The sequence below is a fragment of the Rhipicephalus microplus genome, chromosome 9, assembly GCF_043290135.1.
Source record: "Rhipicephalus microplus isolate Deutch F79 chromosome 9, USDA_Rmic, whole genome shotgun sequence".
Taxonomy (NCBI): Eukaryota; Metazoa; Arthropoda; class Arachnida; order Ixodida; family Ixodidae; genus Rhipicephalus; species Rhipicephalus microplus.
In genome coordinates, this window is record NC_134708.1 from 124,687,676 (window position 1) to 124,714,692 (window position 27,017).

Consider the following 27,017-nt stretch of genomic DNA (forward strand, 5'->3'; position numbering starts at 1 on the left):
AAGTATTCAAAACGACAGACAATGCGAAAACAAAAGCGAACTGCGCGTAAAACGCATACAATCTATAGCATAGGCTATCAAAAAACGCCAATTACCATAGGCCATCACGAAAAAAAAACTCTTGCTCTGCACAACATTGGTATAGGTGAAAACTATGTGAAAAAAAAACTCTTTAAATAATAACAGCGCACTGCATACAGCATAAAATTCATAAGGAATTAACAAAAAAGTTTGAAACTCTACTTAACTTTACGCTCAATTTTCGGAAAAAAGGTCTCTTAAGTCCCCTGTAACGTACATCAGTTGTATGATATGAAAATATAAAGAATCACAATATGTTATGGTGCGCCGAAAAAAAACTTATAAGAGATTTGGTTTTGACAAATGTTGTCGTAAAACAAGACTTCTATGCGTGTGTGTCTAGCAGACCGCATATATAAGGGTGCTTAAAGCAAGACAAATGAAGGTAAGTCTCTGCTCTTATGATGTTTTGTATAGGAACTGTAGATAACTGAGATTATGGCGATGTTACAATGAACTTATTCTATTGGTGAGCGTTAGTAGTGACTGGGAATATTCAATATTTTTCAAGAACAAATATTTTGCACAGGCTCCAATTCATAGTGTTGTTTTGGGTGTAAGGATCTCATACAATATTGTAAACCACTTGTGGTAATGTATTGGGTGGACGCTAGATGGTTTCATGGTGGAACGAGTCGTTGTGTAGTAATTGTCCCGAAATATTTGCGTGGTATCGGGATAAGCAATGCACAAGGGTGGCTAATTAGATTCTCCATGCCGAAAAGCTTACGTTTAGGTTTATTAGAAGTCGTTAGCAGTCTGTTTTGTATCTGCTGTGTCGACAGATCCGAGTCGCCACCCACTCTGTGACCCCTATCACGTCCTGCCCGTCATGGTGGTCTAGTGGCTAAGGCACTCGACGGCTGACCCGCAAATCGCGGGATGGAATTTCGGGACCAACGGGATTCAAATGCTTGAAGCAAGAACCTCAGGCGGTCGAAATTGCCGAAGCCCTTCAAAAGGGCATCTCTCATACTCATATGGCAGTTTCAGGACGTTAAACTTCAATAAATATTGTTATCATTCTCACGCCCTGACCGTCATACGAGCATTAATAAATCCAGGGCTGCTCCCTATTATGATCTCTTTCTAGCGTCGTCTTCACTGTGCGACAAAACGTTTATGAAAAAGCGCTTCGAACTTTCTGCGTTCCTCGAGTAGTGTTTCTAGATAAAACGGCAGAAAATACTTTGAGGTTGAACAGCCGAATACGTCTAACTGATAGCGCATCAAACAGTGTCTGGTTTACCTCTTTCGGCTGCTCCGTGAAGTCGATGTCACTCTCCAAAGCTTTGAAAATTTGCCTGATCCCTAGATAGGTTATTCAGAGCATTGACAACGTCGTTGCAATCTGTTCAAAAACGAAACAATGCATTTCCTCTATAGTCCAAACCATTTTAAAAGTGAAGCATGTGTAAGCGAACTTCGGGTGCTTTGAGCATATCTATCTATCTATCTATCTATCTATCTATCTATCTATCTATCTATCTATCTATCTATCTATCTATCTATCTATCTAACTATCTATCATTCTGTTTATTTATCTATCTATCTATCTATCTATCAAGCAAATTAAAGCTCTAACTCTCCTGGATGTTTCGATAATCGGTTCTATACCCGAATTGATGTGGCATAACAAGGCTGTATGAACTATATGATGACTACAAGTTACTTGTCGTAACATGAAAAAAATGACATGTATGCCATGAATGGGATAACTTACATGTTATGACTTTGCTGCTCTTACCATGTTTTCGTTCACATTACTTTTTGCAAAACTGGTATGGTATAACATGACTGCATGCCGAACATAAGTGACAGGTCCTGACGTGAAATTTATGACATACTTGCCATGTAACACATGACTACACGCCACGCTCGAGTTGTGCTCTCGGTCGCTTCGCTAGCTTCAAATGTACCAAATGTGGTATTACGTGACGTGAATGGATGACGAAAGTATACGACTATTGCAAACATGGTAATAATGACATGCGTTACTTTAAGGGCGTGACAACATGCCACACTCAAGATGCGCTCGCAGCCGTTTCGCTAGCTTCACATATACTAAGTTTAGTATTGCGTGACGTGAATGGACAGCGAAGGTATGTGACATGTAAAAAATGATAACTATGACACGTGTGTCACTTAAGGACGTGACTATATGCCGGGCTGACGATGCGCTCACGGCCATATCGCTTTCTTCAGTATATCAATTTTGGTATTATGTGACGTGAATGGACGACGAAGGTCAATGGCATATCCAAACATGATAATCATTCATGATATGTGTGTCATGCAAAACGTGACTACATGCTACGCTAATAGCACGCTCGTGGACGTTTCGCTAGATTAACAGGTACAAAAAGTGATACACGTCACGTGAATAGATTAGGAAGACAAATGGCACATTGAAACATTAAAATCATGACAAGCGTGTAGTGCAAAAACATGACTACATGTCACGCTCATGTGCTCTCGGCCGTATCGCTAGCTTCGCATATACCAAAGTTGATACTAAGTGACGTGAGCGGACGATGAAGGTAAATGAATCGTCCAAAAATGATAATCCTGACATGTGTGTCATGTAAATCATGACTACATGCTACGCTCATAGCGCGGTCGCGGCACTTTCGCTAGCTTCACAGGTATCAAATTCAGTACTACGTGAAGTGAATGGATGATGAACACCATAGCTAGGCGCAAAGATGAGAATCATGATATTAAAGTCATTTACGGCGCAATTTACGTGTGCCTAGGAACGTTGTGTTGAATTAAAACTGACATATCAACTTTCGTCATTAGCACTTCGCATATCATTGATACCACCTGTACGTGGAATCTACCATTTTGTGTCGTAAAACTGGATGCAGTTGTGCTAGCATATAATCATTCAGTCAACCAGTTTCTATTATTACGAGGAAAGCATTGCTAGAGAATGTAAATTATTCTTATGGGGTGCTGACGTGAACAAAGTGAGGAGACTTCAGGTCGAAGATGAAACTGATTATCTCGCTTGAACTTGTGGGCAAGCGTAAAGAGAGTCAGATTAGAGCAAAACACTGGTACTGATAGCGGCGTACGGAGTGTTAGCCGTCCGTCAACTAGCAAACAGCAAAGCGTGTCGGCATTTATACCCTTGCCATCGAATTTTCTAGCTTCATTGCTAGCAGCGACGTAGGTTTCATAGATACGATGTTCACCAAGTGGGCTAAACAAAATGATATATAATAATTGTGAATCTTCTATAACAGTGAAGCACAGTTTGGCTAGATTGGGAGAGAAGTTCGTCTTGAAGAGGGTGCTTTTATACCACAAAACGACTATATTTCATGCTTGAATACCTTTGTAACATTGGCAGCCTTGTCCTTGAGGTATTCTGCAAAGTCCTTGATATAAGGGTCGGCACGCTGTCACTTAGCGAAATCTTCGACGTTTACGGCTCCGAGAAAGCAGTCGCAGTTTTCGTCGTCCTGCAGCGGTGGGCCGATGGGGACGCGTCACAGACAGTCGGCGTCAGAGAGCCTTCGCCCTGACTTGTAGACGACGGTGGGGTTGAATTTCTGAAGTCACAGACCCCATCATGCGAGGTGATCTGAAGGGTCCTTCAAGTTAGCTAGCCAACAGAGTGCATGGTAGTCACTCAAAACTTTGTAAGTTCTGCCACAGAGGCTGCGGCAAAACTTGGAGGTATCCAAGATGATGGCGAAACCCTCCTGCTCTGCTGTGGAATAGTTGACTTCCACGTTAGATAGTGACCAGCTCGCATAATCAAGAATTCTTTCAAGCCCATGAATCTCCTGCACCATAAAAGGTCCTAGCCCTACATAGCTTGCGTCAGTAAGGATTTTCGTGTTGGCGTCTTCATGAAAATGCGAAAGTACCGACGGTGTCTGCATGCGCCGTTTTAGATCTTGAAATTCTCCTTCCGGTGGCATTGCTTACTTCAAGAAGAGCTGGTACAAGTTATGCACAAGTGGTAGCGAATTGCTCGTTGTTTAAACTTTTTTTCGCAGCGTAGTGTATCCTTGTGTATCTGGCGCTCATATACACGACTGGGTTTATTGAGAACAGGTTGAAATATACTAAGTAAACACGGCAGGCTAGTTATTGAACCGGTAAGAAATATTTCAATCGCAGCTGCGGTGTCTTAAGCTACGTCGTTTGGGAAGAAATAGTTTCCGTGTGCACAAACTATCACGATATTTTCTAACTGAAGCAATGTCCCCAATATCCATTTGAGTGATCGCTCAGAACTTGGTGATGTGTATCAAGCTATCTCTCCTCTGCCTGTTCAATGGCTTGTGCACGAAGGGCACGGTTCTGAGATTTTTATCCTTTGCGTCGCAGTTCGCAACCATTTTCTTGATGTTTTGCATGTCTTCATCGGTGTTGCAGATAATGTAGGCGATAAACGTCAATCAGGTACACAGAAACTATTTCAAATCGCTGGACGGTCATGATGGTGCTGTGATGCAAAGGTCGAAAAACACAATCACATCATCACTGTCGAAATTACCGATCCTTCATTTCTAGCGATGTATTATTTGGACTCAATGCGCAGTATCATCTCAAAGCAATGGAAAAGTTCAACACATTGTCATATGTATGGCAACAAAGCGTTTTTTTGCAAGTTCCAGTGGCTCATTTCACAAGGAGCCAACCTGACGTGGGCACTGTTGCAGACACGGGCTGCGCTTGAGCAAAGCTGCGATGAGCGTGAAATTCGAAATATTACTCACTTTTGAGAGAAATGCTATACAACGTCCTGCACTTCGCATGCGGCGAACAAGCAACACAGTCGCACTTTGGCGCATTCAAAATGTCGCCAAGTGGCAAAAACCACTTCTTCGCCGCATCCACTCGAAGAGACAAGAAGCTCCGGCAAGGAGAGAAAGAACTGACGCAGATCAAAAGACGGCTGTACTTTTCAGAAGGAATCGGGGCTTTAGTGGCACATACCAATCTATGGTAAACTGGCCTGTGCTTCACGTGTTTAGTGGTAAGGGGTTGACGACGTACGCGACGAGATTGTCACATGATAAGACAGATGCTTGGGCAAGTTCTTGGGCTAGTAGCGCTCTTTCTGTCCTTCTCCCTTCTTCTATATTTACGTCGTAACTACTCGTAGTCTTGCGTTGTGCAAATATGTAGATTGTCACCTTATTTATGTCAAGACCAGTTTGCCACGTTCGTAAAACAATGTTACCTTCTCATGCCAGTTTTGGTTTACCCCAAGATAAGGCGAGAATGACGGGAACACCAACTACACAGGCAGCTTGATAGATAGATAGATAGATAGATAGATAGATAGATAGATAGATAGATAGATAGATAGATAGATAGATAGATAGATAGATAGATAGATAGATAGATAGATAGATAGATAGATAGATAGATAGATAGATAGATAGATAGATAGATAGATAGATAGGAATGGCTGCAAATTTAAAATCAGGTTCCCGTAGAAATTTAACCTGAGAAATTTGCGTGGCAACCAAGTATTTAACTTCTGAGCCCTACTACAGCTTGAAAAACTTTGTATATTGACCGTATGAAATTGGAACGCGGGTAAAATGCAGAGGGTGGCTGCAATACTGGCTAATCAGTTTTATAAATATTACATATTTACTCCCATTATACCGTTGCCACTTCGTCTTCACGCCAATAACAGTTAAAGGAGCCCTGAATTATATTTCAAGTAACCATAGAATGAATTCACTATAAGAGCCTATTACGTCACAAATTCAGTGCCAAAAACGTTTTAAGAATTTACCAGTACCAGCGGAGTTACAAGGATTGGTCGCACGCTTCAGCAGCATTGTCTCTTTTCTCCTCCAAATGAAACTGCTAGAAGCTAAATAAGAGGGAGGAGGGGAAAAATGTTATGAGCAAATAAAAAATACGTAACACGCACCTTGTGACCGTCAGACTTTATTCTCTTTTTCATCGAGTACGTAACTTTAAGTGTGATCGCGTGTACAGGCGTGGACAAGTTGCGGCCTCCCACGGCGATCTCTGTGACGATCGAGCACGCCATGCTCAAATCGGCAAATGGCTCTAGAAGGCCTGCTTAGAGTGATTTTTCAGCTTCTTCCATCACTTGTCGATATAAGAAAAAAAAACAATTGTTAGCTAACTTGGCTAAATTCTTGTAACTTGCAGGCTCCGTGCGGTGCTATTATTTGTGGCTCACGTGTACTCGGGAGCCTCGACTACCGATCGGCAGCGTTTCCTCAGCTTTTTCAGAAACTGCTGCAGGCTCCCTATAAGCATCATCCACTTATGTTGATCGAAGTAGCAGTATCCAGGGCCAGCATCGTCACGACCACGATTGCTATATTTATTTATTTCCAAACACTGTTGGCTGTTATGGCGCTGACAGTGTGGGTACACTGAATAATACCATAAAAACATCCCTGCTTTCCGCGCGTGGTGTTCTAATAACCCCTTGCTTTTGGCTTTGTTACGCAACGGCAACAAGCAGGTATGTCAAATACGTGTTACTGTTCAACATGTTTGAGCGTACAGCATTCACATATTCCTTTAGCGTCATTTATCAACGTTCTTTTCATTGAAATAATTACAACAGAACTGCATTCCCTGTGCAAACGCATGTTTTGCATGACATCGACTCCCAACGTACGTAGGATATGCCTGAATTTATCGCGTGCCAGGTTGGCAGTACAACTTTCACTTTCAATGTTAATCTGTATCACTTTGTTTCCAGGTCGGAATTGTGGGTCGCACAGGTGCGGGCAAGTCATCCCTAGTCCTAGCCCTGCTACGGGTGCTCAAGAGCACGAATGGCAAGATATTGATAGATGACGTCGACATAGCCTCTGTGCCACTGCCAAAGTTGCGTACTGCAATCACCGTCATTCCCCAAGTAAGAGCCACGTTATTTAATAAACTCAATCATAAAGAGATCTTGCTGCTATGAAAAAGCATTGCCTACTTGTTTTCGCCAAGTGGACGTAGCTGAACGTGACAATGATCGTGACCACGGCTGTCTGGTGTGCTCCACGTGTTTTCGCTATATTGCGTCTGAAAAAGCCTCATAGTTACAATTAGAAGTTGATCTACTGACCATAAATAACATAAAAATTCCCGAAAAGTAAAAATAATGTTTTTCCGAAAAATTTCACAATTTTTGTTGTGAATCTTTAGTGCAGCCTTTTGCTTAAAACTGGATATTGCTGAAGACCACCGGACAGTTGAATCAATGGCTTCATACGTTTAAGAGTTTGATTGCTTGAGTTGTGGAATGTTGAGTTTTGCAGTGAAACCACACAGCATGCGACGTACAACTCTGAATTTGCGAGAATGTTGCAATGAATATCCACTAAATAAGATCACAAGTAAAATTTCGCACCTAGCACGCCTATTCAGGTGTGACCAACAAAAGCAACCGCAAACAAACCAAAAAAGCGGTGTAGTTTGCAGCGTATCAACTTTCGTTATGTGATTATCACATGCCCTGCCGTGTTGGTCTAGTGGCTGAAGTGCTAGGCTGCTGACCCGCCAGTCGCGGTTTCGAATGCAGGCTGTGGCGGCTGCACTTTTGATGGAGACGAAAATGCTGTAGTCCCATGTGCTCAGATTTGGGTCACGTTTAAGAGCCCCAGTTTGTCAAAATTTCTGGAGCCCTTCACTACGACGTCTCTCATAACCATATGGTGCTTTTGGGACGTTAAACCCCACATATCAGTCATTATCACACAAAATGAGAGCAAATAAGGAGGACGAAACAAACAACCCTCGGTACTGAGGTGTTGTATGCGAAGGTCTGGTACGGAAGAATGGGTTCCCACGTTTTGTGTTCGACGTCGATGTGCATGGCCAGCATGTCAGCAATTGTCTTGTTTAGCCGCTCATTGGTCGGTGGATGGTAGGCGATGGTGTGGCGATGATTTGTCTGGCTGCACCTCAAGATCGCCTGTATTAGGTCCACCATAAAGGCCATACCTCTGTCTGTGCAGAGGACCTCTGGCGCGCCGTGACGTAGAACGATGATTTCAACAAAAATCTTGGCTACCTCAGATGCACTGCTCCTAGGCAAAACTCCTGTCTTGGCATAGCGTTTAAGGTAGTCGGTAGGGACGATACTCTATTTGTTTCCTGAAGTCGAGGTTGGAATTGTCCCTAGTAGGTCTATGTAAATTTGCTGGAATGGTAAGCGTGGCGGCTCGATGGGATGTAAAGGCCCAGTTGGTATAGTCAGCGGTGTTTTCCGTCGCTGGCAATCTCGGCAAGTCTTCACGTAACAAGAAACGTCGGCAGCAACGCGAGGCCAGTAACGCTTTTCCAGTGTTCTGGCGAGCGTGCGAAAAACCCCCAAGTGTCCTGCCGTGCATCGTCGTGCAGGGCCAGGAAAACTTCTTGTCGCAATGCGAAAATGCGAAAGGCACAAAAAGACGTTGCTTGGCTCGACATGACGAGAAGTTTTTTTTGAAGAACACTGTTGCCTACGAAAAAATGACGTCACTGTTCGCTTGAATACCTTCAGAACAACGCCAGCACTGCCCTCGAGGTATTCCCTAAGGCACCTGAGTTGCGCATCGGCTTGTTGTCGCTCAGCGAAGTCGTCGCCACTTGCGGTTCTTAGGAAGCAGTCATCATCCCGGTCATCCTGCGGTAGTGCGTCGACGGGGGCACAAGACAGGCAGTCGGCATCGGAGTGCTTTCTTCCGGACTTGTAAACGACGGAAATGTCCAATTCTCGCTGTCTCAGGCCCCATCTTGCAAGACAACCTGAATAAGGTCTTTCATGTTGGCCAGCCAACACAAGGCATAGTGATCGTTTAAAACTTTGAAGGGACTGCCATAAAGGTAGGGGCGAAACTTTGAGGTAGTCCGAATGATGGCAAAGCACTCCTTTTCTGTTGTACATTAGTTGGCCTCCGCCTTTGATAGCGACTGACTTGCATAACTGATTACCCTTTCCTGTCCGTCAGTCCTCTGTACAAGATTGACGCCGAGTCCTGCACTGTTTGCATCGGTATGTATTTCTGTTTCGGCGAGTTAGTCAAAATGCGCAACTAACCAAGGCGTCTGTGGGCGTTGTTAAGTTCTTTAAATGCTTCCTGCTGTGACGTTTTCCACTTGAATTCTACGTTGGACCTAGCAAGGTTGTGAGTGGCTTGGCGATCCATGCGAAGTTTTGGAGGAACCACCTGTACTAAGTGCAGAGGCCGAGATATCGAATGGTGGCTTTCTTGTCGGCAGATGGAAGAAATTCATCAATGGCGCTTGTTTGCGGCGGGTCGCAGCGTACACCAGACTTGCTTATCACGTGGCCTAAGAACATATATTTCTCGAACTCGAAGTGGCACTTTTCCGGCTAGAAGGTGAGTTCGAAGGTCTTGATTGCTCGAAACAGCTTCAAGGCACCGGAGATGCTCGTCAAAGCTTTACAAAAACACAACGACATCATTCAAGTACACGAGGCAACTCGGTCACTTCAGTCCAGCCATTACGGTAATCATAACGTGTTGGAAAGTTCTGGGGGCCGAGCAAAAACCAAACGCCATCACCTTGAATTCGAAGAGGCCGTCTAGTGTTAAAAAGACCGTCTTCTCTCGGTTTCCCTCTCGTCAGCTTCGATTTGCCAATACCTGATCTTGAGGTTCATTGACGAAAAATACCTCGCGTTGTGGAGTCGATCAAAAGTGTCGTCTATCCGTGGGAGAGGATACACATCCTTCTTTGTGATTTTGTTGAGGAGATGATAATTGACGCAGAAGCGCAGTGTGCCATCCTCGTTTGTCACTAGCACCACAGGTCACGCCCACGTACTCTTGAAAGGTTGTGTGATGTCCTTGCATAGCATTCCGTCGACCTGTTTTCTTATTGCCTCCCGCTCTGGCGTTGAAACTCTGTATGGGCTCTGACGGAGTGGTCTGGTACTTTCCTCCGCTAGCATGCGATGTTCAGCTACTGGTGTATGCCGAACTTTCAGTGATGATGCAAAGCAACCCTTGTATTGCCAGAGCAGGCTTTTCAGCCGTTCTGGCTTATGCATCGCAAGAGTCGGATTGCCGTCTAAATTCCCATAGATACCTTCGTTCGTAGGAACAAGTTCAGTAGTCTCGGTGAGGGCAATAACGCTGCTGGCTTCGACGATTTCTTAAAGATAGGCAACTGTCGTGCCTTTGCTCACACGTTCATAGTCGTTGCTGAAGTTCGTGAGCATCACTGTTGTTTTCCCACCTCTCAGCTCAGCTATTCCTTTTGCGACGGAAATCTCGCGTTTGATCAAAAGCTGGTCACTTTCAACGACACCTTGCATGCATGCTTTCTGAGAGCGGACGCGAATGTTGATGCTTATTGAAACGTAATTGGTGATCTGATATTCCAGTACACTCACGACCTGCTTCCCGGGAGGCGTGTGTGGTGAGAAGGCTTATTCTGTTGAGATCGTCATCGACTTGGATCTCAGATCGATAACTGCACCAAGGTTGCCTAAGATGTCCATACCGAGGATCACATCTCTCGTGCATCGGTGTAGTACAACGAAGCTTGCGGGGTAAATGCGGTTGTTAACACAAACTCTCGCAGTGCAGGTTCCCTCCGGCGTTACTAGGTGGCCTCCAGCTGTTCCTGATTTAGGGCCTTGCCAGGCCTGCTTGACTTTCTTTAACTTCGTAGCAAACGCTCCACTGATGACCGAATAGACAGCTCCTGTCTCGACGTGAGGTGTTACACCGTGGCCGTCGATAAGAACACTGAGATAACTAGTTTATCGTCTCGCGTTGCAGTTAGGTCGCGGCACCGGGTCACGACTGCATCAGCTGTTCCGCTGCTTCATGTTGCTTGGTTAGGTCGTCATCAGTACATGGAGTTTTGTCGTCAGGGCTTTGTTAGGCTCGCGTAGTGTTCGGAGAATACCAGCACGGCGTCGTGGTTGCAGCATCTTCGGTAGTTTATCACCCAGCAACCGCAACCGCAAGTTTCCCGGATAAGTGCTAGAAAACTGGCCCCGGGTAGGGTCAGTGTACTGCCGGCTGTGAAGCGACAAGTCGCGGCCGGTTTACGGCGAACTGGAAGTTCCTCGGGCTGACCACTGCGCTGCTGCGAGGTAGTCGGTGATGTCGCGGGGTCTTTCCGCCCGCAGTGGAGGTGGCGCATCGGCCGCGAAACCGCGCAGTCGCATCTGTCGGTACTGGCAGTAATTGTAGGTGTGGCCTGCTTCTCCGCAGTGATAGCAGAAGGGTTGGTGGTCGGGGGCACGTCAGACGTCGGTTTTTTTTCGGGGCGTTGCGCTGGCCGGTGGTCGGACCGTATGGTGTCGACGGCAGCAGTAGCTGGCGGCAGATCTGTGACGGTGTGGGTGCTTGACGTTGGCGTGAAGGGGGAGCGCAGCGTCGGGTTGCAGCAGCGTATCTCATCGCTTACGGCTGAGGCTGCGAAGCTTTGAAAACTTCAAGCGATTGCCGAACTTCTTTGTGGACAGTGTCGGCGATCCAATCCATTTGGTGGTGAGACGAAGGCAACAGGCTCCGTGGCTCCTCCCGCACGATCTGTCGGATTGTCTCACGCAGGTCGTCTGCGCTGAGGGCATAGGCTTCGGCGTAGTTGGCTGTTGAAGAGCGACGGTCATACTGCCTTATGCGCATCTCAAGTGCCTTCTCTATTGTCGTTGACTTGTTGAGGGATTCGTCAACAGTCGTGTGTGGGTTGTGAAAAAGTCCCGCAAACGACTCTCGCTTCAAACCACGCATGAAGAAACGGAGCTCCTTGTCCTCATCCATGGCCTGATCGGCGGGCTGGAACAGTTCCTTCATCTCTTCCTTGAAGATGGTGACAGTTTTGTTTGGAAGCTTTTCCCGGGTCTCCAGCAAAGCAGCAGCCCTTTCTTTGCAAGTGACACTCGTTAGAGTTTCCAAGAATGCGCGGCGAAAAAGCTCCCAGGAGCGAAGTGCATACTCTCGATTCTCGAACCAGGACCTGGCCTCCTCTTCCAGGTAGAAGTAGATGTGGTGCAGTTTTTTTTTCAGGTCTCACTGGTTCAAGGCTGCTACTTGGTCGTACGTCTCGAGCCAAGTCTCGGGTTCTTCAAATGGTGATCCGTGGAAAATGGGTGGCTGCTTTGGCTGCTGCATTACGACCATGGCGGGCGCTGGTACAGGGGCTGTCATAAATGATGCAGAAGTGGCGCTGGCGCGACTGTTGTCGGATAGAGCCCCGTATTCTAGAGGTAGCCCATGTTGCCAGCGGCTTGCTCGTAGGTCGAGGTTGGTAGGGCTGTTTAGTTCACGGTTGGTGCTTGGCTCCCGACTGAAGGGAGGCGTTCGGTACAGGGACGATGAGCACCTCCACCAGATGTCTCGGGGTCGTGACGTTGACGAAGGAAGCAGAATGCAGGTTGCTTAAACAACTGTTTATTTGGACTGAACTCGTGGTCACGTAAAGTAAAAGGTAGATTGCAGCGAGGCACTAGCACTGGTTGTGACGAGCAGAGAATCGGCCGTCGATCAACTGACAAGTGGTGAAGCGTGTCGGCATTTATACTCTTTCCACCAAATAATCTAGCGTTATTGCTAGTCGCGACGTAGGTTCTCAATTAATCTGTTATGTGCCCGAAGTAAGTGTAATCTTAACAAAACAATCCACCATAGCCTCGAAGCCTCTCGAACATCTTAGGGGCGGTTGGCGCTGAACTTAGTGTAACGTGGTGATGACCAAACTTCATGAGAGCAACCTGACAGTATTTGCAATGATATCTCGATAAGTTTATTTGCGAGGAGGCTCTTTACATGGTCATATATGAGGAGATCCTTTCGGCTGAATCTTTGGGCGAGCACGTTGACGACTATGTTGAGTTTGCTTTTGTGAGTCGTATCCCTTATATGGCCCAGTTCGTCGTGCCAGCCAAGAACATTTCTAAGAACGTGACTTTCTCGATACTGGAGAGACCAGGCTGCATGTGGATGGCTGCCTCGTAGTGCTTAATGAGTTCCAGTCACTGTCAAAGGGCACTGAAGACGGGCACTCGACCTTTCGAAAAACCACTCACAAGCCTAGTTAGTACAGGGCGCCTGTTGTGAGCAGTGAGGTTTTGGGCTTTGATGACTGATTGTGCTGCTCCCAATCTGTCACTGTTGTCAATATGTAACTCGTACCAACATACCTCCTCTGGTCAGCTTCAACGATGGTAGAAGCAAGCAGCCTCGCCGTGGTAACCTTGTGACTAAGGTACATGGCTGCTGATCCACAGGCCGCGGGATTAAATCGCGGCTACGGCGGCCTCATTTTCGATCTAGGCGAAAATGCTGTAGGCCCGTGACCTCACATCTGAGTGCACGTCAAAGAACTTCAGGCGATCCAAATTTCGGGAGCACTTCACCACTTCGCCTCGGATATGGTGGTTTTGGGACAATAAACCCCACATATCAATATATCAGAACCAAGCAGTCTACACGCCTTCATCAAAGATCGAAGCTGGCTGATGGCATTTACAATCTACTTGGTTAGGTCGTCATCAGTACATGGAGTTTTGTAGTCAGGGCTTTGATAGGTTCGCGTGGTGTTCGGAGAATACCATCACGGCGTCATGGTTGCAGCATCTTCGGTAGTTCGTCGCCCAGCCACCGCAACCGCAAGTTTCCCGGAGAACGGCTAGAAAACAGACCCCGGGTTGGGTCAGTGTACTGCAGGCTGTGAATCTACTTGAGGTAGTTTAGAGCGTCATAATTTCCGCGTCAGACTTCTCAACGCCAAGAACATCGGCGATGTGTTTGTGCAGCTCCGGAAAACAGAGATACATAACTACATTAGGCCCTGAGGAATGTCACTCCTTGACAGCAACGTCGTGGGCCATGTTCACGGGGGACGAGGAGGCCTCTCCTCTCTGGCGCATCTTGACCTTCCCGGGCAGCCTTTAAGTTCGGAACTAACTTGAAAGTTCGAAGACAGAGTACAAATTTTGTTGGGTCAGTGAACTTGCGCCCCGTAAAAAAGGGCGCCGCCACTACATATGTTCATGGTTACTAACTTCACCGCAATGCGGCCAAGTAGACTAAAAAATCTTCTCCTGAGAGAATGCAAAGAAGAGATAGACTTGAGTAAAACCTGGTCTGTAGCATTGTAGAAAAGATGACCTCAGATCGAGGCAATAAACTTGCTGTGCGGAGGAGGAAATGACGGCCAATTACAATGGCAAATTTAGTCAGTTTAACGAATGTGAATTAAGCGTCTCTAAACAGCACACTGCCAACCTGCGGACCTACGTCTTTCCCTGCTCGGAGGGTTTGTGTGTGCGCCCGGGAGTGAGCAGTGTCGTTGAGGACCACGAGAGAGCTCAGTAGGAATTCCAGATGTGTAGAAAATCAGGTAATGATATCAAAAAGGAGCGCTATTATCGAGTGAACAAGAGACGAAAGCCCTGGCCACTGAACTGGAGTCGGTGCAGATGAGCGACCTGCTTCTCTCTAAAAAGCCAACGGATACAGAAAACCACTTGGCTTTTAAGAAAGTACAGTCCTAAGCGATGCATGAGTAATGTTAGAACCCTTGTGGTTGACGGAGATAAGGAAAATTATAGCGGGGCAACCATTCTGAGTGGCATGGACGAAAGATGATGAATGAAGATTGTTCCTTATTCTCTCAAGGGGCATGATGGTCCTAGCCTTGCACGTCCCTTCTTTATGCTGTGGATGAACGTTTCGTAGGAATGGAGATACCTGGATGACAGTATGGTGTTCATCAGCAGTTAAAGACGGTGCTGCTGAGTGTCTGTCACGGATCTGGTCGATGCGTTTCTCCTGAAGCCGGTAAAGCGTCTTGCAGGAGGATCGCGCTAACATCGGACAGAAGTCACACTGCAGCACCACGAAGGGTGCCTTGATGCCTATGTAGCTTTTTCATCTTAGGAAGCTAGCTGTGTGAAGGGTCTCGGCCTTCTTGGGATTTCGGCAATAGAAATCCTGAGGCGAAGAAGGAACCAAGACCCGGATTGCTCGGGATGTGCAGTTCCTTTTATTCTGTGCTCAAGAGCAGCTGTGCCATAAACTCACTTTATCGCGGGCCTTGTGCGCAGCGTGGCTTTGCCGCCGACGTATTATTATGGAGGATTCAAGAAATAGCACTCTAAAATCACCAAGCAGATATAGCGGATAGCTAACTCTGATGATGCGTGCTGTGACTATTTTTTACTTATGAACAGCAGAGCTCAAAGCTCCAGGTATTATCTTCCTGTGAACTTTCGCAGGATCCGAATCTGGTGCGCGGAACACTTCGTGCAAACCTGGATCCCACAAAGAAGCACACGGACGAGGAGTTGTGGGAAGTTTTGCGACAGGCCAACCTTGCTGAATTCGTGTCCAAGCAACCACTCCAGCTATTGCTCGAGACTGGAGATGGTGGCAGCAATCTGAGGTACACATGAAAAAATAACGCTCTCCACAATATCCTCTCGCAGAATGAAAACAAAAATAAGAAATATTGTATACCTGGATATCTCATTCGATTGCAGTACTTTAAAAATACGTTTAACACATACCAGGCCATTCGCAAACACTGATGGTCTACGTACTTATGCGCTGGAAAACTTTATATGGCACTAATTACAAACACGGAGCGAAAATAACAGATTTTACAAAATTTCGAACTTTGTATAGCTGGTCATCCGCCTTTATTTTAGTTTTATTTTATTTCATAAGCAAGCCAGTATCTTCGAAATTGGTTTCCTACGTAATTGCGGTTTGTATCTATATGCAATGTCGTACCTTCTGCAGTTATTTTTATTCAACCGAAAAATCTTGAATACAATTAAAAACACCCTTCAGCAGGAACGAATACTTTCCTCTCCAAAGGATATATTACCTTCAAAGCACTTGAAAAATGATATTGACGTCCACAATCTCGACCCTACTACGAGCAAAGGTTGACCTATTGTTGCGGGTACTCATTTTTTATTTTCACCATGACCTATTGTTGCGGGTGCTGATTTTCTATTTTCGCCATCCAGTGCTGGGCAGCGGCAGCTGGTGTGTTTGGCGCGTGCCCTGCTGCGGAGACCAAAGATCTTGGTACTAGATGAAGCCACTTCACACATGGACGGTGACACAGACAGCCTGATCCAAGCGACGCTGCGTGACAGCTTCGCCAATTTCACGCTGCTCACCGTGGCACACCGGCTGCACACGGTGCTCGACTATGACAGGTGGGACAGAGAGGCCTTTCTTAAAAGCTTCTTGTATAATATTTTGGATATTCTCATCTTTTTACATAACTCACTCTTGTCTTGAATAAAATCTAAATTTAGAAACGTCTACGCGGTACCGTAATGTCGAAGCACAAAAGACTGTAAAAACAGTTATGAAAGAGTGCAATGCGATGTTGTTTATTTAATCACAGAAGTCGCAACGACGTCGCAACGGAAAATGTCCGTGCGGCAAAGCCTGGCATGGGCGCCACAGGTTCTCGCGCAATCAGAGCGCGGCTCTTTTCGTTCTCTTCCGAAGGCCCGTAAGCGTTCGCGCGTATGCTCCACTACAATACATACCCCCGTGGTGAAGAGTAACCATCCTGGCGACTCAGGGAGTAGGCACAATGAGGAGTCGTAGTAGGGCTTGAGACGGTCGACGTGTACGTGTCGCGTCCTTGATGGCGCAAATCTGGCGATTGTGTTAGGGGCTCAATGATGTAAGTCACCGGTGAAGTCGCGTCAATGCCACAGTACGGACCATGGTACCCGGCCAGAGGTTTAGAAGAAAGACCAGGAACGTGCGGGGGCACCCAAAGCCATACAAGGGAGCCAGCACGAAACTTAGCAGCTATTTGATTAACGTTGGGAAGTCGAGTCTTTTGTAGACCTTGAGCCTCACTTGTGAGAGACCGAGCCAACTGACGGCTGCCTTCAGTGTACCTGGCGACTTCAGAAAGCGGAGAGCTCTCAGATGCATCAGGGCGGTACGGGAGTATAGTGTCCAGTAGGTGGGAAGGTTCGCGGCCGTACAACAGAAAGAACGGGGAAAAACCGGTAGTCGCTTGCATCGCAGTGTTATAAGCGAAGGTAATGAAAGGTGATACAACATCCCAGTTAGTGTGGTCACAGGAGGTGTACATCCGCAGCCTGTCGCCAAGCGTGCGGTTGAACCGCTCAGTGAGACCATTTGTCTTTGCATGACATGCGGTAGATTTCCGGTGGATGATTTTGCATTCAGCGAGAATAGGTTGGATGACCTCTGATAGGAACACTTGACCCGTATCACTGAGTAATTCTCGTGGAGCACCATGGCGGAGAATGAAGCTGCACAGAAAGAAGAGTGCAACTTTGTGGGTGTTTTCTGCCGGTAGAGCTGCAGTCTCAGCGTAGCGTGTCAGATGATCGACGCCGACAATAATCCACCAGTTTCCAGAGCAACTATAAGGGAGGGGGTCATGGAGGTGGATTTCCACGTGGCCGGATGGGCGAACTGGGCACGGGAGCAGCTGTAACATGTCAATAAGGTGCCGCGAAGGTGTCTTGTTCTGTTGGCATGTGGTGCAAGACTAAACGTAGTTCTGCACAAAGCGAGACATTCCTCGCCAGCAATATTGTTGGCGCAGCCTTTCGTAGGTTTTAAGGGCTCCTGCGTGAGCGCTTTGGGGATCTGCATTGAAATTCGTGCAGATGTCAAGGCGCATATGAGTACGGACAGCAAGGAGCCACTCCCGACCACCAAGCATGTAGTCTCGGCGGCACCGAATGTTGTCTCGCATGGAAAAGTGGGCTGTTTGCCGGCGTAGGGCTCTCGTGGAAGGAACATCAGATGAATTGGTAAGGCAGTCAAGTAACAAGGCAAGGTATGGGCCTTTACGCTGCTCCGAAAGCATGCCAGTGGTTTCGAGTGGTGACAAGGTGGTGAAAAGAGGTGAAATAGAAGCCACATCTGGTGTTAATGACGATCGTAAAAGTGCAATGACATCCGCATGCTTGCGACTGGAACGATGTACGACACGGATGTCGTATTCCTGCAATCGAAGTGCTTATTGTCCCAGGCGTCCGGACGGATCTTTCAAGGTGGACAGCCATCACAGAGCGTGGTGGTCTGTGACCACGTCGAAAGGACGGTCATAAAGGTACGGGCACAACTTCGTTAACGCCCAGATTATGGCCAAACACTCCTTCTCTGTTACGGAGTAATTCAAATCAGCCTTTTTGAGAGTGCGACTTGCATAAGCGACTACGTATTTGGCTTGGTGCCTTCCCGTCATGCTAAAACTGCATCTTGACCGATGCCACTTTCATTGGTGCAAATATCTGTAGCAGCAGTGGGCTCATAGTGACGAAGAATAGGTGGGGAAGCCAGCAGACAGCGCAGCTGGCGAAATGCGTCATCACAGGCAGGTGACTATGCAGATTTACCTTTGCTGTTAAAAAGCAGACTCATCAGAGATGCGATGATGGACGCGAAGTTTCGCACGAAGCGACAAAAGTAGGAGCAGAGACCAACGAAACTTTTTAGTGCTTTCAGTGATGTTGGCATTGGGAAGTCAGTGACAGCTCGATGTTTATCGAGATCCGGAAGAACACCGTCTCTTGTGATGACATGTTCCAAGATGGTTAACTTTCGTGCCGCAAAGCGGGACTTCTTGGTGTTAAGTTGAGGTCTGCAGAAGTTAGACATGTGAGAATCTCGTGGAGACGACCAAGATGTGTCGGGAAATCAGCTGAAAAGACTACAATGTCATCCGGGTAAAACAAGCAAGTTTTTCATTGGTGGGCACCTAAGATTGTATCAATCATGCGCTAAAATGTCATAGGCACGTTGTGTAGCCCAAATGGCGCGACTTTGAACTCATAAAGGCCATCCGACGTTACAAAGGCTGTTAGGGCGATTACATTCAGCCATTGGCACCTGCCAATACCAAGAACGCATATCCAAGGATCCAAGGTGCCTTGTAAACAGTCGAGAGCATCGTCTGTTTGTAGTAGCGGGTAGGCATCTTTCTTTGTAATCTTGTTTAAACGCCGATAGCCCACGCAAAATTGAATGGTCCTATCTTTTTCTTTACCAGAACCACAGGTGATGACCAAGCGCTTTGAGAAGGCTTTATGACCCCAAGTTTAAGCATGTCACCTACTTGCTCCGTGATTGCACGGCGCTCTTCGGCGGAAACCCTGTAAGGATGCTGTCACAGAGGCGAGTGTGAACCGGGGCCCATAGTATTAGTGATTGTCGTCGGCTGGCACAAAGCAGGTACTTGAAAGTCGAAAGAACAGGGAAACTTGTTAAGGAGAGCCACAAATTGGCGGAGATGCGAGAGGGGAAGGTCTGAGTCATTAGCATTGTCGATGGCAGATGAACTTGATGGTTCAGACGCATGAGTGATTGCGGCAATGTGACATGGGGTTTCGTCGTGAAGATTAATATCAACGACAGGTTGTACATACCCTAAGGTTTCACCATTGAGTAAGCTAATAGGGTAATTGCAGGGGTAAGTAACCAGCATTACAGTGGAATTTTATGCAATTGTACGTAAAGCGAATGGGAGAACGATGTCCTTACGTTCAGTCAAAACCTAAGATGGCTCAAACACCACCGTGACGTCAGGTTGCGCCACTCAGAGAGGGTAATAGAGACTGAAGCTTTTGGAGGCAAGGTGATGTCGTCAGCGATGAGTTTGCAGAGCAGAGGAGAATGATCGGGCGATGGAAATTCACATGTTGGCTCAAGGGACACTTCCGCACGCGAACAATCGATTATACCTTTATGACGTGGTAAGAAATCCCAACCAGGATAGCGTCTTGAGAGCAAGATGGTAGAACAAAAAATAGAGCGATGTACAAATGTCTTGGATGTCGATGCGCACAGTACACACAGCCGAGGGATGAATGCGTTGTGCGCTAGCCGTGAACACTATCATGCCAAAGAGAGATGTCGTCACTTTCTTCAATTTCCGACAAAACTTTGCGTCCATCACTGAAACGGCGGCCCCAGTATTGAATAACGCTAACGTGGCGACTCCCTCAACTTCGACATCAACAACATTACGCGATAAAAATGGAGGCCTTGAGAATTGCGCAGAAGTTGCAGTTCTTGCCTCTAGAACTGCACTGATTAGTTTTCCTCCTCAGGAGGTGGTCGATGACACATAGAGGATGACGATGGCGACGAGGGGATGGGAAACGAGCAGTTGATGGGTGGTGATCCGAGTGGGATTGCCTGTGTTCATATGCAGACGTGTTGGCCTGCTGTGGCGCGCACGGAGGAGTTCCAAAGTAAGCGTGCGCAGGTGTGGAGCGGCGGTAGAAGAAGCGTGCAATGTGGCCAGCGATACCACACCCGAAGCAGATAGAACGGTTCTCATGCGTTCGCCACTCAATAAATGGACGAAAAAATCGAGGTGGGGGCCTGTAAACTAGACAAGAGACAGGAGGAGGCGGAGCCGATAAGAAAACTGGATGCGGTGGGGGCCGCACGACTACAGCTGCGTAGCTGAAAGGTGAAGGTGGCGCAGGTGGTGTGTAGCCACCCGTTCAGAGATCAGATGGTACTAGTGTATGAATAAGTGGCCGCAATCGTAGGGGGGGCATCGCAAACTTCAGTGCATATGGCCTGCTGCAGTGTCGAAGGCAGGCTTGCGGTGGGCGCGTCGCTATGCGGCAGCAGGGAGAGCTGTTGGGCGACTTCTTCCGTGATGAAGTTTTTGATCTGGTTGCACAGAGTTCTTTGGCGAACGTTGTCATTTGGGAGTATGACGACCAAGATCGAATCTGGTGGTGGGGCACTATGTCGGGCGATGGAACGCTGATGACGCAATTAATTGAACCTCTGGCTCAGGCTTACGAGGACTGTACCGTGGTCGGGCTTTTCTTCAGCAACATCTGGAATGCCCCATTCTCGATGCCCTTGAGAATGTGTGGCATTGGATTTTCTTCAGGCATTGATGTGTTCACACTCCTGCAGAGGTCGAGCACATCCTCAGTCTAACTAGTAAACGTCTCGCCAGTATACTGGGCTTGATGGTGTACGGGCTGGTCAGCGCGAAGCTTGCGGACGTCTGGTCGGCCGAACGCTTTGGTCACGAGGGTCACAAAGGTAGTACAGTTGGCGATGGTTGTTTCGCGGTTGGTAAACCAAAGCTTAGCGACGTCCGCCAAGTAAAAGATAACATAGGCGAGCTTAGAGTCACCATCCCACTTGTTACTGGTGCTTACGTGTTCGTACAAGGAGAGCCAGTCCTCGACATATTGCTCACCACTGCTGCTGAAGACTGGTGAGTCCCGTTGACGGGTAGCACCGGGGCAGGTAAACGGGGCTGCCGATGGTGCTGGCTGTGCTGGGATGGGCTGGTTGGCTACTGGATCTGTCATGTCGTGCGGTGTTTTCTCGTGAAACTTGCGAGAGTGGAGCTCCAGGTCTGCTTGGGGATCTCAGCAACATCCAACAAACGTGATAGTGTTTATTTAACAAGAGAAGTCGCAACGAGGTCACAACAAAACATGGCTGACGGCAAAGTCTGGCAAAGGTGGAGCAGGCTCTCGCGCAATCAGAGCACGGGGCTTTTCGTTCTATTATGAAGGCGCACACGCGTTGGTGCGTATGCTTCCCTACAGCAGCATTTTCTGCCTCTTTCCCCAAGGAGGACATATGGGCAAGTTGGTATTTGAAGATTAAGAATCGTATTAGGGTACAAAAAACGAGGACACATAGAACACACACACACACACACATACATAAATAGCAAGTGCATCCTTCACTCGTTTTTGCGCAAAACGCCACACGTTGAGAGAAGCGAACTAACTAGCCTAAAAAATGGACTAAAACTTTTATTGACGTACATACTTCTACCGACATGCATGTTTCAATCATCATCATCAGCCTGACTACAGTCACTGCAGAACAAAAGCACCTACGTGTCGCGCCAATCAACTCATTCCTGTGCTTACCGCTACCACTTTATACCCGCAAACTTCCTCATCTCTTCTGCCCACCTAAATTTCGGTCTCCCTTTCACCTGCTTGCCTTCTCTTGGAATCCAGTCTTTGATGCTTAATGACCAGCGGTTATTTTTCGTTCGCGCTATGTGCTCTGCCTATGACGATTTCTTCTAGATTTACACTACAACGCCCCACCGCGATGGTCTAGTGGCTAAGGTACTCGGCTGCTGACCCACAGTTCGCGGGATGGAATCCCGGCTGCGGCGGCTGCATTTTCGATGGAGGCCTAAATGTTGTAGGCCCGTGTGCTCAGATTTCGGTGCACGTTAAAGAACCCCAGGTGGTCGATATTCCCGGGCCCTCCACTACGGCGTCTCTCATAATCATATGGTCGTTTTGGGACGTAAAACCCCACATATCGATTTACACTACGATGTCCTCAACACCAGTTTGTTGTCTGATACGTTCTAACCTGTTCTTGCTCCTTGCGTTACACCTATCATTTCTCCTGCCCATTCCTCGCGTCGTTGTTCCCAACTTATCTTGAACGCTCTTCCTAATCCTCCAGATTTCTGCTTCGTTGTTTAGAACCAATAAGATGCAGCTGGTATATACATTTCTTTTGGGGGATAGTGGCAATTAATGGTACTCGGCTGCTGACCCACAGGTCGTGGGATTGAATCCCAGCTGCGGCGGCTGCATTTTCGATGGAGGCGAAAATTCTGTAGGCCCATGTGCTCAGATTTGGGCGCACGTTAAATAAGTGGTCAAATTTTTCGGGGCCCTTCACTACGGCGTCTCCCATAATCATATGGTGGTGTTGGGAGGTTAAACCGCACATATCAATCACATATTCATGTTTTGAGAATGCTTGCCGAGTGTGCTCCACCCCATTCTTGTAGTTTCAGTTATTTTGCTGTTCTAAAATGCTTAATTACTCACAATAACTCGGTTCCTTTCCCTGCATCAAGCCTGCCTAAGGGAAGTTTGCGAACAAGCCCTAAGCACCCCGTAGCTCAGTCGTAAATTACTGGGCTGGCACGCAGCCGTCTGGCCACCAGCCCCACTGGGTCCTTGCTACTAGGTTTTATCTTACTTTGTGCGATGTGGTTATGGACACTGCCGGTGGCGGCGGACAACCACGGCGCCGTGCGTGACCCGATTTGTGATCCCATAACAGCTTTCACAGTAAAAAACAAAAATCGTCAGTGTGATTGCACTCCTCTTGGTATTCTAGTTTTATAGTATGTCGCACCATTCAGCGACGCTGAATGAAGCGCACACTGTGCTGGCCTTGTTCATGCTTGTTATGCCAATTCACACCTTATATGCAGGTCCAAGATAATTCCTTACCTCAAACTTTTTTTTTCATTTCCATACTAGGTTACTCGTCATGAGCGAAGGAAGTGTCGCCCAATACGGAACTTTGGATGAACTTCTCGAAGACAGCACATCTATTTTCTATGACATGGCAGCACAAGCTGGAATCGCATCTCACAGCGTCGGAGGGAAGGCTATGCTCGCTTCTACCGAGCCCTGTACGCACCTCTGACATCTCAGAGCCGCCAGGAACGAAGCTGGTTGTGAGCTCGCCATCAAGCTCACAGCAGCATCTCACAAGAGCAGCTAACCTGGCTAGCAGCTAGCTCACCTCACGCTCTTTTAGGATGAGGACTGCCACGCTACATAGAACAATTTGCAATGCATAATTTACCAGAGGGCCTTTTTATAGCAGGCCCACAATGTCACGAGAAGACACCTAGAAAATACAGTTTTCTGAATAAACATTCTGTAGACGACACGTACTCTGGTAATCGATTTTATACGAAGCATTCAAATGTAGTTTTTCAGCGACGTAATGTTTTATTAAGGGGAAAGTTTCGAAGTTGTGCTAGAGATATATAAAAACGCACCCAGATAGTTACCCCAAACAGCTGCATTTCCTTTATGTAACTGGTTTTTTGCAGTTCTAAAATTAAGACAATAACTACATGGGCATTGTGACGTGGAACAAGGCCGCAGGAGACACGGCCTGAATGAAACTGTTTATTTGACTGAACTTGTGGCTGAGTTACACAAAGTCACACTACAACAAAACACACTGTACAACAATAGCGGCAATCTGGACGTCTATCGTCGATAATCTAATCAGTGGCAAGACATGTCAACGTTTCTACATGCGGCGTTGAACATTCGAGCTTTGACACTAGCAGTCATGTTAGTTCTATAATGAACTCAGCTGTTCGCGTTCGCGAGCTGACAAGCTTGCGGAATGATTTCCAGTTAATTCGAAATTTTCTCAGACAGTTTGGTAGGGTTCGCGGAAGCCATCTTGTACACGTGCAGTGGACCTGCAGCATAAAACATAGAAAGAAAGAAAGAAAGAAAAAAAGAAAGAAAAAAGAAAGAAAGAAAGTAGCATTTCGAAATATTAGCAACGCAAGAAACGGAACGCTGACGCGAAGTGCTGGTGCTAGAGAGGACGTTAGTGGTGGAGAATGCCATATAAGTCAACTCAAGCAGATGGCACGTAATTTGTACGGATGTTATCGTGGCGGGACGGCTGTATCATGGAAGTAAAATACTATGTTCAGTTACATGAACCTTATCAATAATAACAATATTAACGTCATAAAAACACGATCTCATTATCAGAGACGCCGTCATGGAGGGCTCCGGATATTTCGAACACCTGGAGATATGAACCGTGTATTTCTTTAACGTGCACCTAAACCAAAGGAGATGGTTCTCAAACGTCTTCGTCTCCGTCGAAGATCCAGCCATAGCAGGGGGTATTTCATCACGCAACCTTCGGGTTTGCAGTCGAGGGCCATAATCTCAAGGTTTCTGCGCCTAGGGCTTTCACTAAAATTAGGGTTTATTCAGAAAGTAGTTCTGTGACCTGGAGTGGTTCTGTGGTGAAATACTTGATTGCCATACTGAATTCGAGGTTCGACTCCTGAAGGGACGCCGACATTCATTTTTTGCATTTGTCGGTTAAAGGCAGCCAATTTTCGTAACACTCATGCGTTATGGCGCATGCAAACTTCACAAGTGAAGAGAAACGAAAACGCCAGAGCGGTCAAAAAACCACGGCCGCGCGCGTCGAAGATGTTCACAATCGTTCTGCCCCATCTCACCGCTGCTGCCATCGACACCTTTACAAATAATTTAATTTTGTTTAATTTTGCCTGCTTTCTGAGAAATAAAGTTCCACCGAACCTAGTTATTCATGCAAAGGAGTGAAAAGAATCATCTCGCATCTTTTCAAACATTTTTTCTGGAGATAAGCTAGCAGAAACGACACGAGCAAACGCACTGGCAGTGGTGGCGGCGTGTTCAGATGGCTGTACACAAACGCGAAAGACGTTGGGGCATGCTGACTCGCTGCCGCTGCACCGTCTACTTCCTGAGTTCTCGGCGAGCGCAATCCAAGTCAGGTTCTCGATGAATGCGTCCTCGTTGAGGCCATCAAGCTTCTTCATGCTGCACGGATAGTTTCCAATTTTAGCCGATGCGAGCCGCCGGTGATGCCTGTGCCACCATGTTGAATCTGCGGTAAAGTGTGGGATTGGGCTAGTTGGTAATCAATTCTTAAACTTCTGAGCGCAAGAACTTCCGACAACTAACACAAGAGACGAAGACGAGCGCGGATCTGCGGGCAGCTGGTTAGGTAACGTGGTTTGATCTAGCACAGCCAAGGCTGTGAAGCGGAACTCGGATCCGGTTTCGCGTGGCGGGAAAATCGCTCTCGGATCAATTCTTGCCCGCCGGCCGCGCAGCGTGGTTTTCCGGCCACTTGGGCGGTGAAACGAACCAGTTTTTGGAGAGTTTCGTTCGTTTCGCTCTCTTCAAGACTAAGTGCAATCGCGCCAATATAATAACCGCAGGCATGTACGTGCCACAAAAGTGCGGTCTTGTGCCACGTGTGTTTGAAAGTTTACAGGAAGAACGAGAGCCAATGTGGGTTATGTGCGATACGTCTAGAGTAAAATGTTGGACAGTGTACGGTATGACATTGTGGCGCGTCATGGGCAGCGAGTCATATTCGTGAAATTCTTTGCAGTCTTCGATACTAATTTTGGTTCGCCCTAAGTTAAGGGGTAATCACGCAAGCATCTAGACGTGGGTGACTGAAAAGATAGATTGATAGATAAACAGCTAGATAGATAGATAGATAGATAGATAGATAGATAGATAGATAGATAGATAGATAGATAGATAGATAGATAGATAGATAGATAGATAGATAGATAGATAGATAGATAGATAGATAGATAGATAGATAGATAGATAGATAGATAGATACCAACAGACAGACCAAGATCTAATAAATTGAGCCTTCAAGGCTCTGGCGAAAAGCGATGGAGAAGGCGATGCGAGTGACGTCAGCATAGGGAGTTATGGGAACTGCGATTGAAGCGCTACTATGCGTGAAAAATCAATCAAACTTAGGTTTTCGCTCACAAAGATAAAACAATTTGTTTCAAAGTCGAAGCAGTCAATAGGTTTTACTACTGAGATTTCTTTCCCAATGATATTATTAGGTTTAAAGAACAAAGAGTTCGTGACGGTTTTTATTATTACGAACAATCTTTCTAGCACCCTCGGCCCACACTATTATTACTCAGTGCAGCCTTCGCACTACATGAGTACACATGGCACGGCCAACTAGTAAGATTCGTCCACAAATACATACCCCCTCACAAGATTTAGTGTTTTGCACTTGATTCCGTTCTCTGTACTGCGTGAAATATAGGTGCGCTTTATCGTTGGTGAATGCGTTCAAGGTAGTGTCCAACGGGCAGCGCAATCGTGCAAAATACATTTAACGCTGCGGAAACAATGTGCTAAGCAGCTGCGGAAACAATGTGCTGTGCAAGGATGCAGCAGCAGCAAGCGTATGCCTAATGACCTGTGTCTTATAGATAAAAAACGAGGACAGCGCTCAGCACCACTCCTTAATCACTGTTCAGCACATTCATACAGGCACCAATAAAGGCCTTATTCAGGACCTACTCGGTACATCGTCAGCGCTACTTCTGTTGATCTCCCATGCTACACTGGT

The 27,017-nt window shown here is 46.9% G+C and overlaps 1 protein-coding gene across 1 annotated transcript in view; it reads left to right on the forward strand.

Moving 5' to 3' along the window:
- Positions 1–23,741, forward strand: part of LOC119165528 (ATP-binding cassette sub-family C member 2) — a 286,281-nt gene extending 262,540 nt beyond the window's left edge. The window contains exons 6-9 of the mRNA XM_037417681.2: positions 6,809–6,967; positions 15,290–15,456; positions 16,049–16,243; positions 23,333–23,741. Of these exons, the coding sequence (XP_037273578.2) occupies positions 6,809–6,967; positions 15,290–15,456; positions 16,049–16,243; positions 23,333–23,501 (690 nt within the window). The 3' untranslated portion in view covers positions 23,502–23,741. The remainder of the gene's footprint in view (positions 1–6,808; positions 6,968–15,289; positions 15,457–16,048; positions 16,244–23,332) is intronic.
- Positions 23,742–27,017: the final 3,276 nt, after the last annotated feature.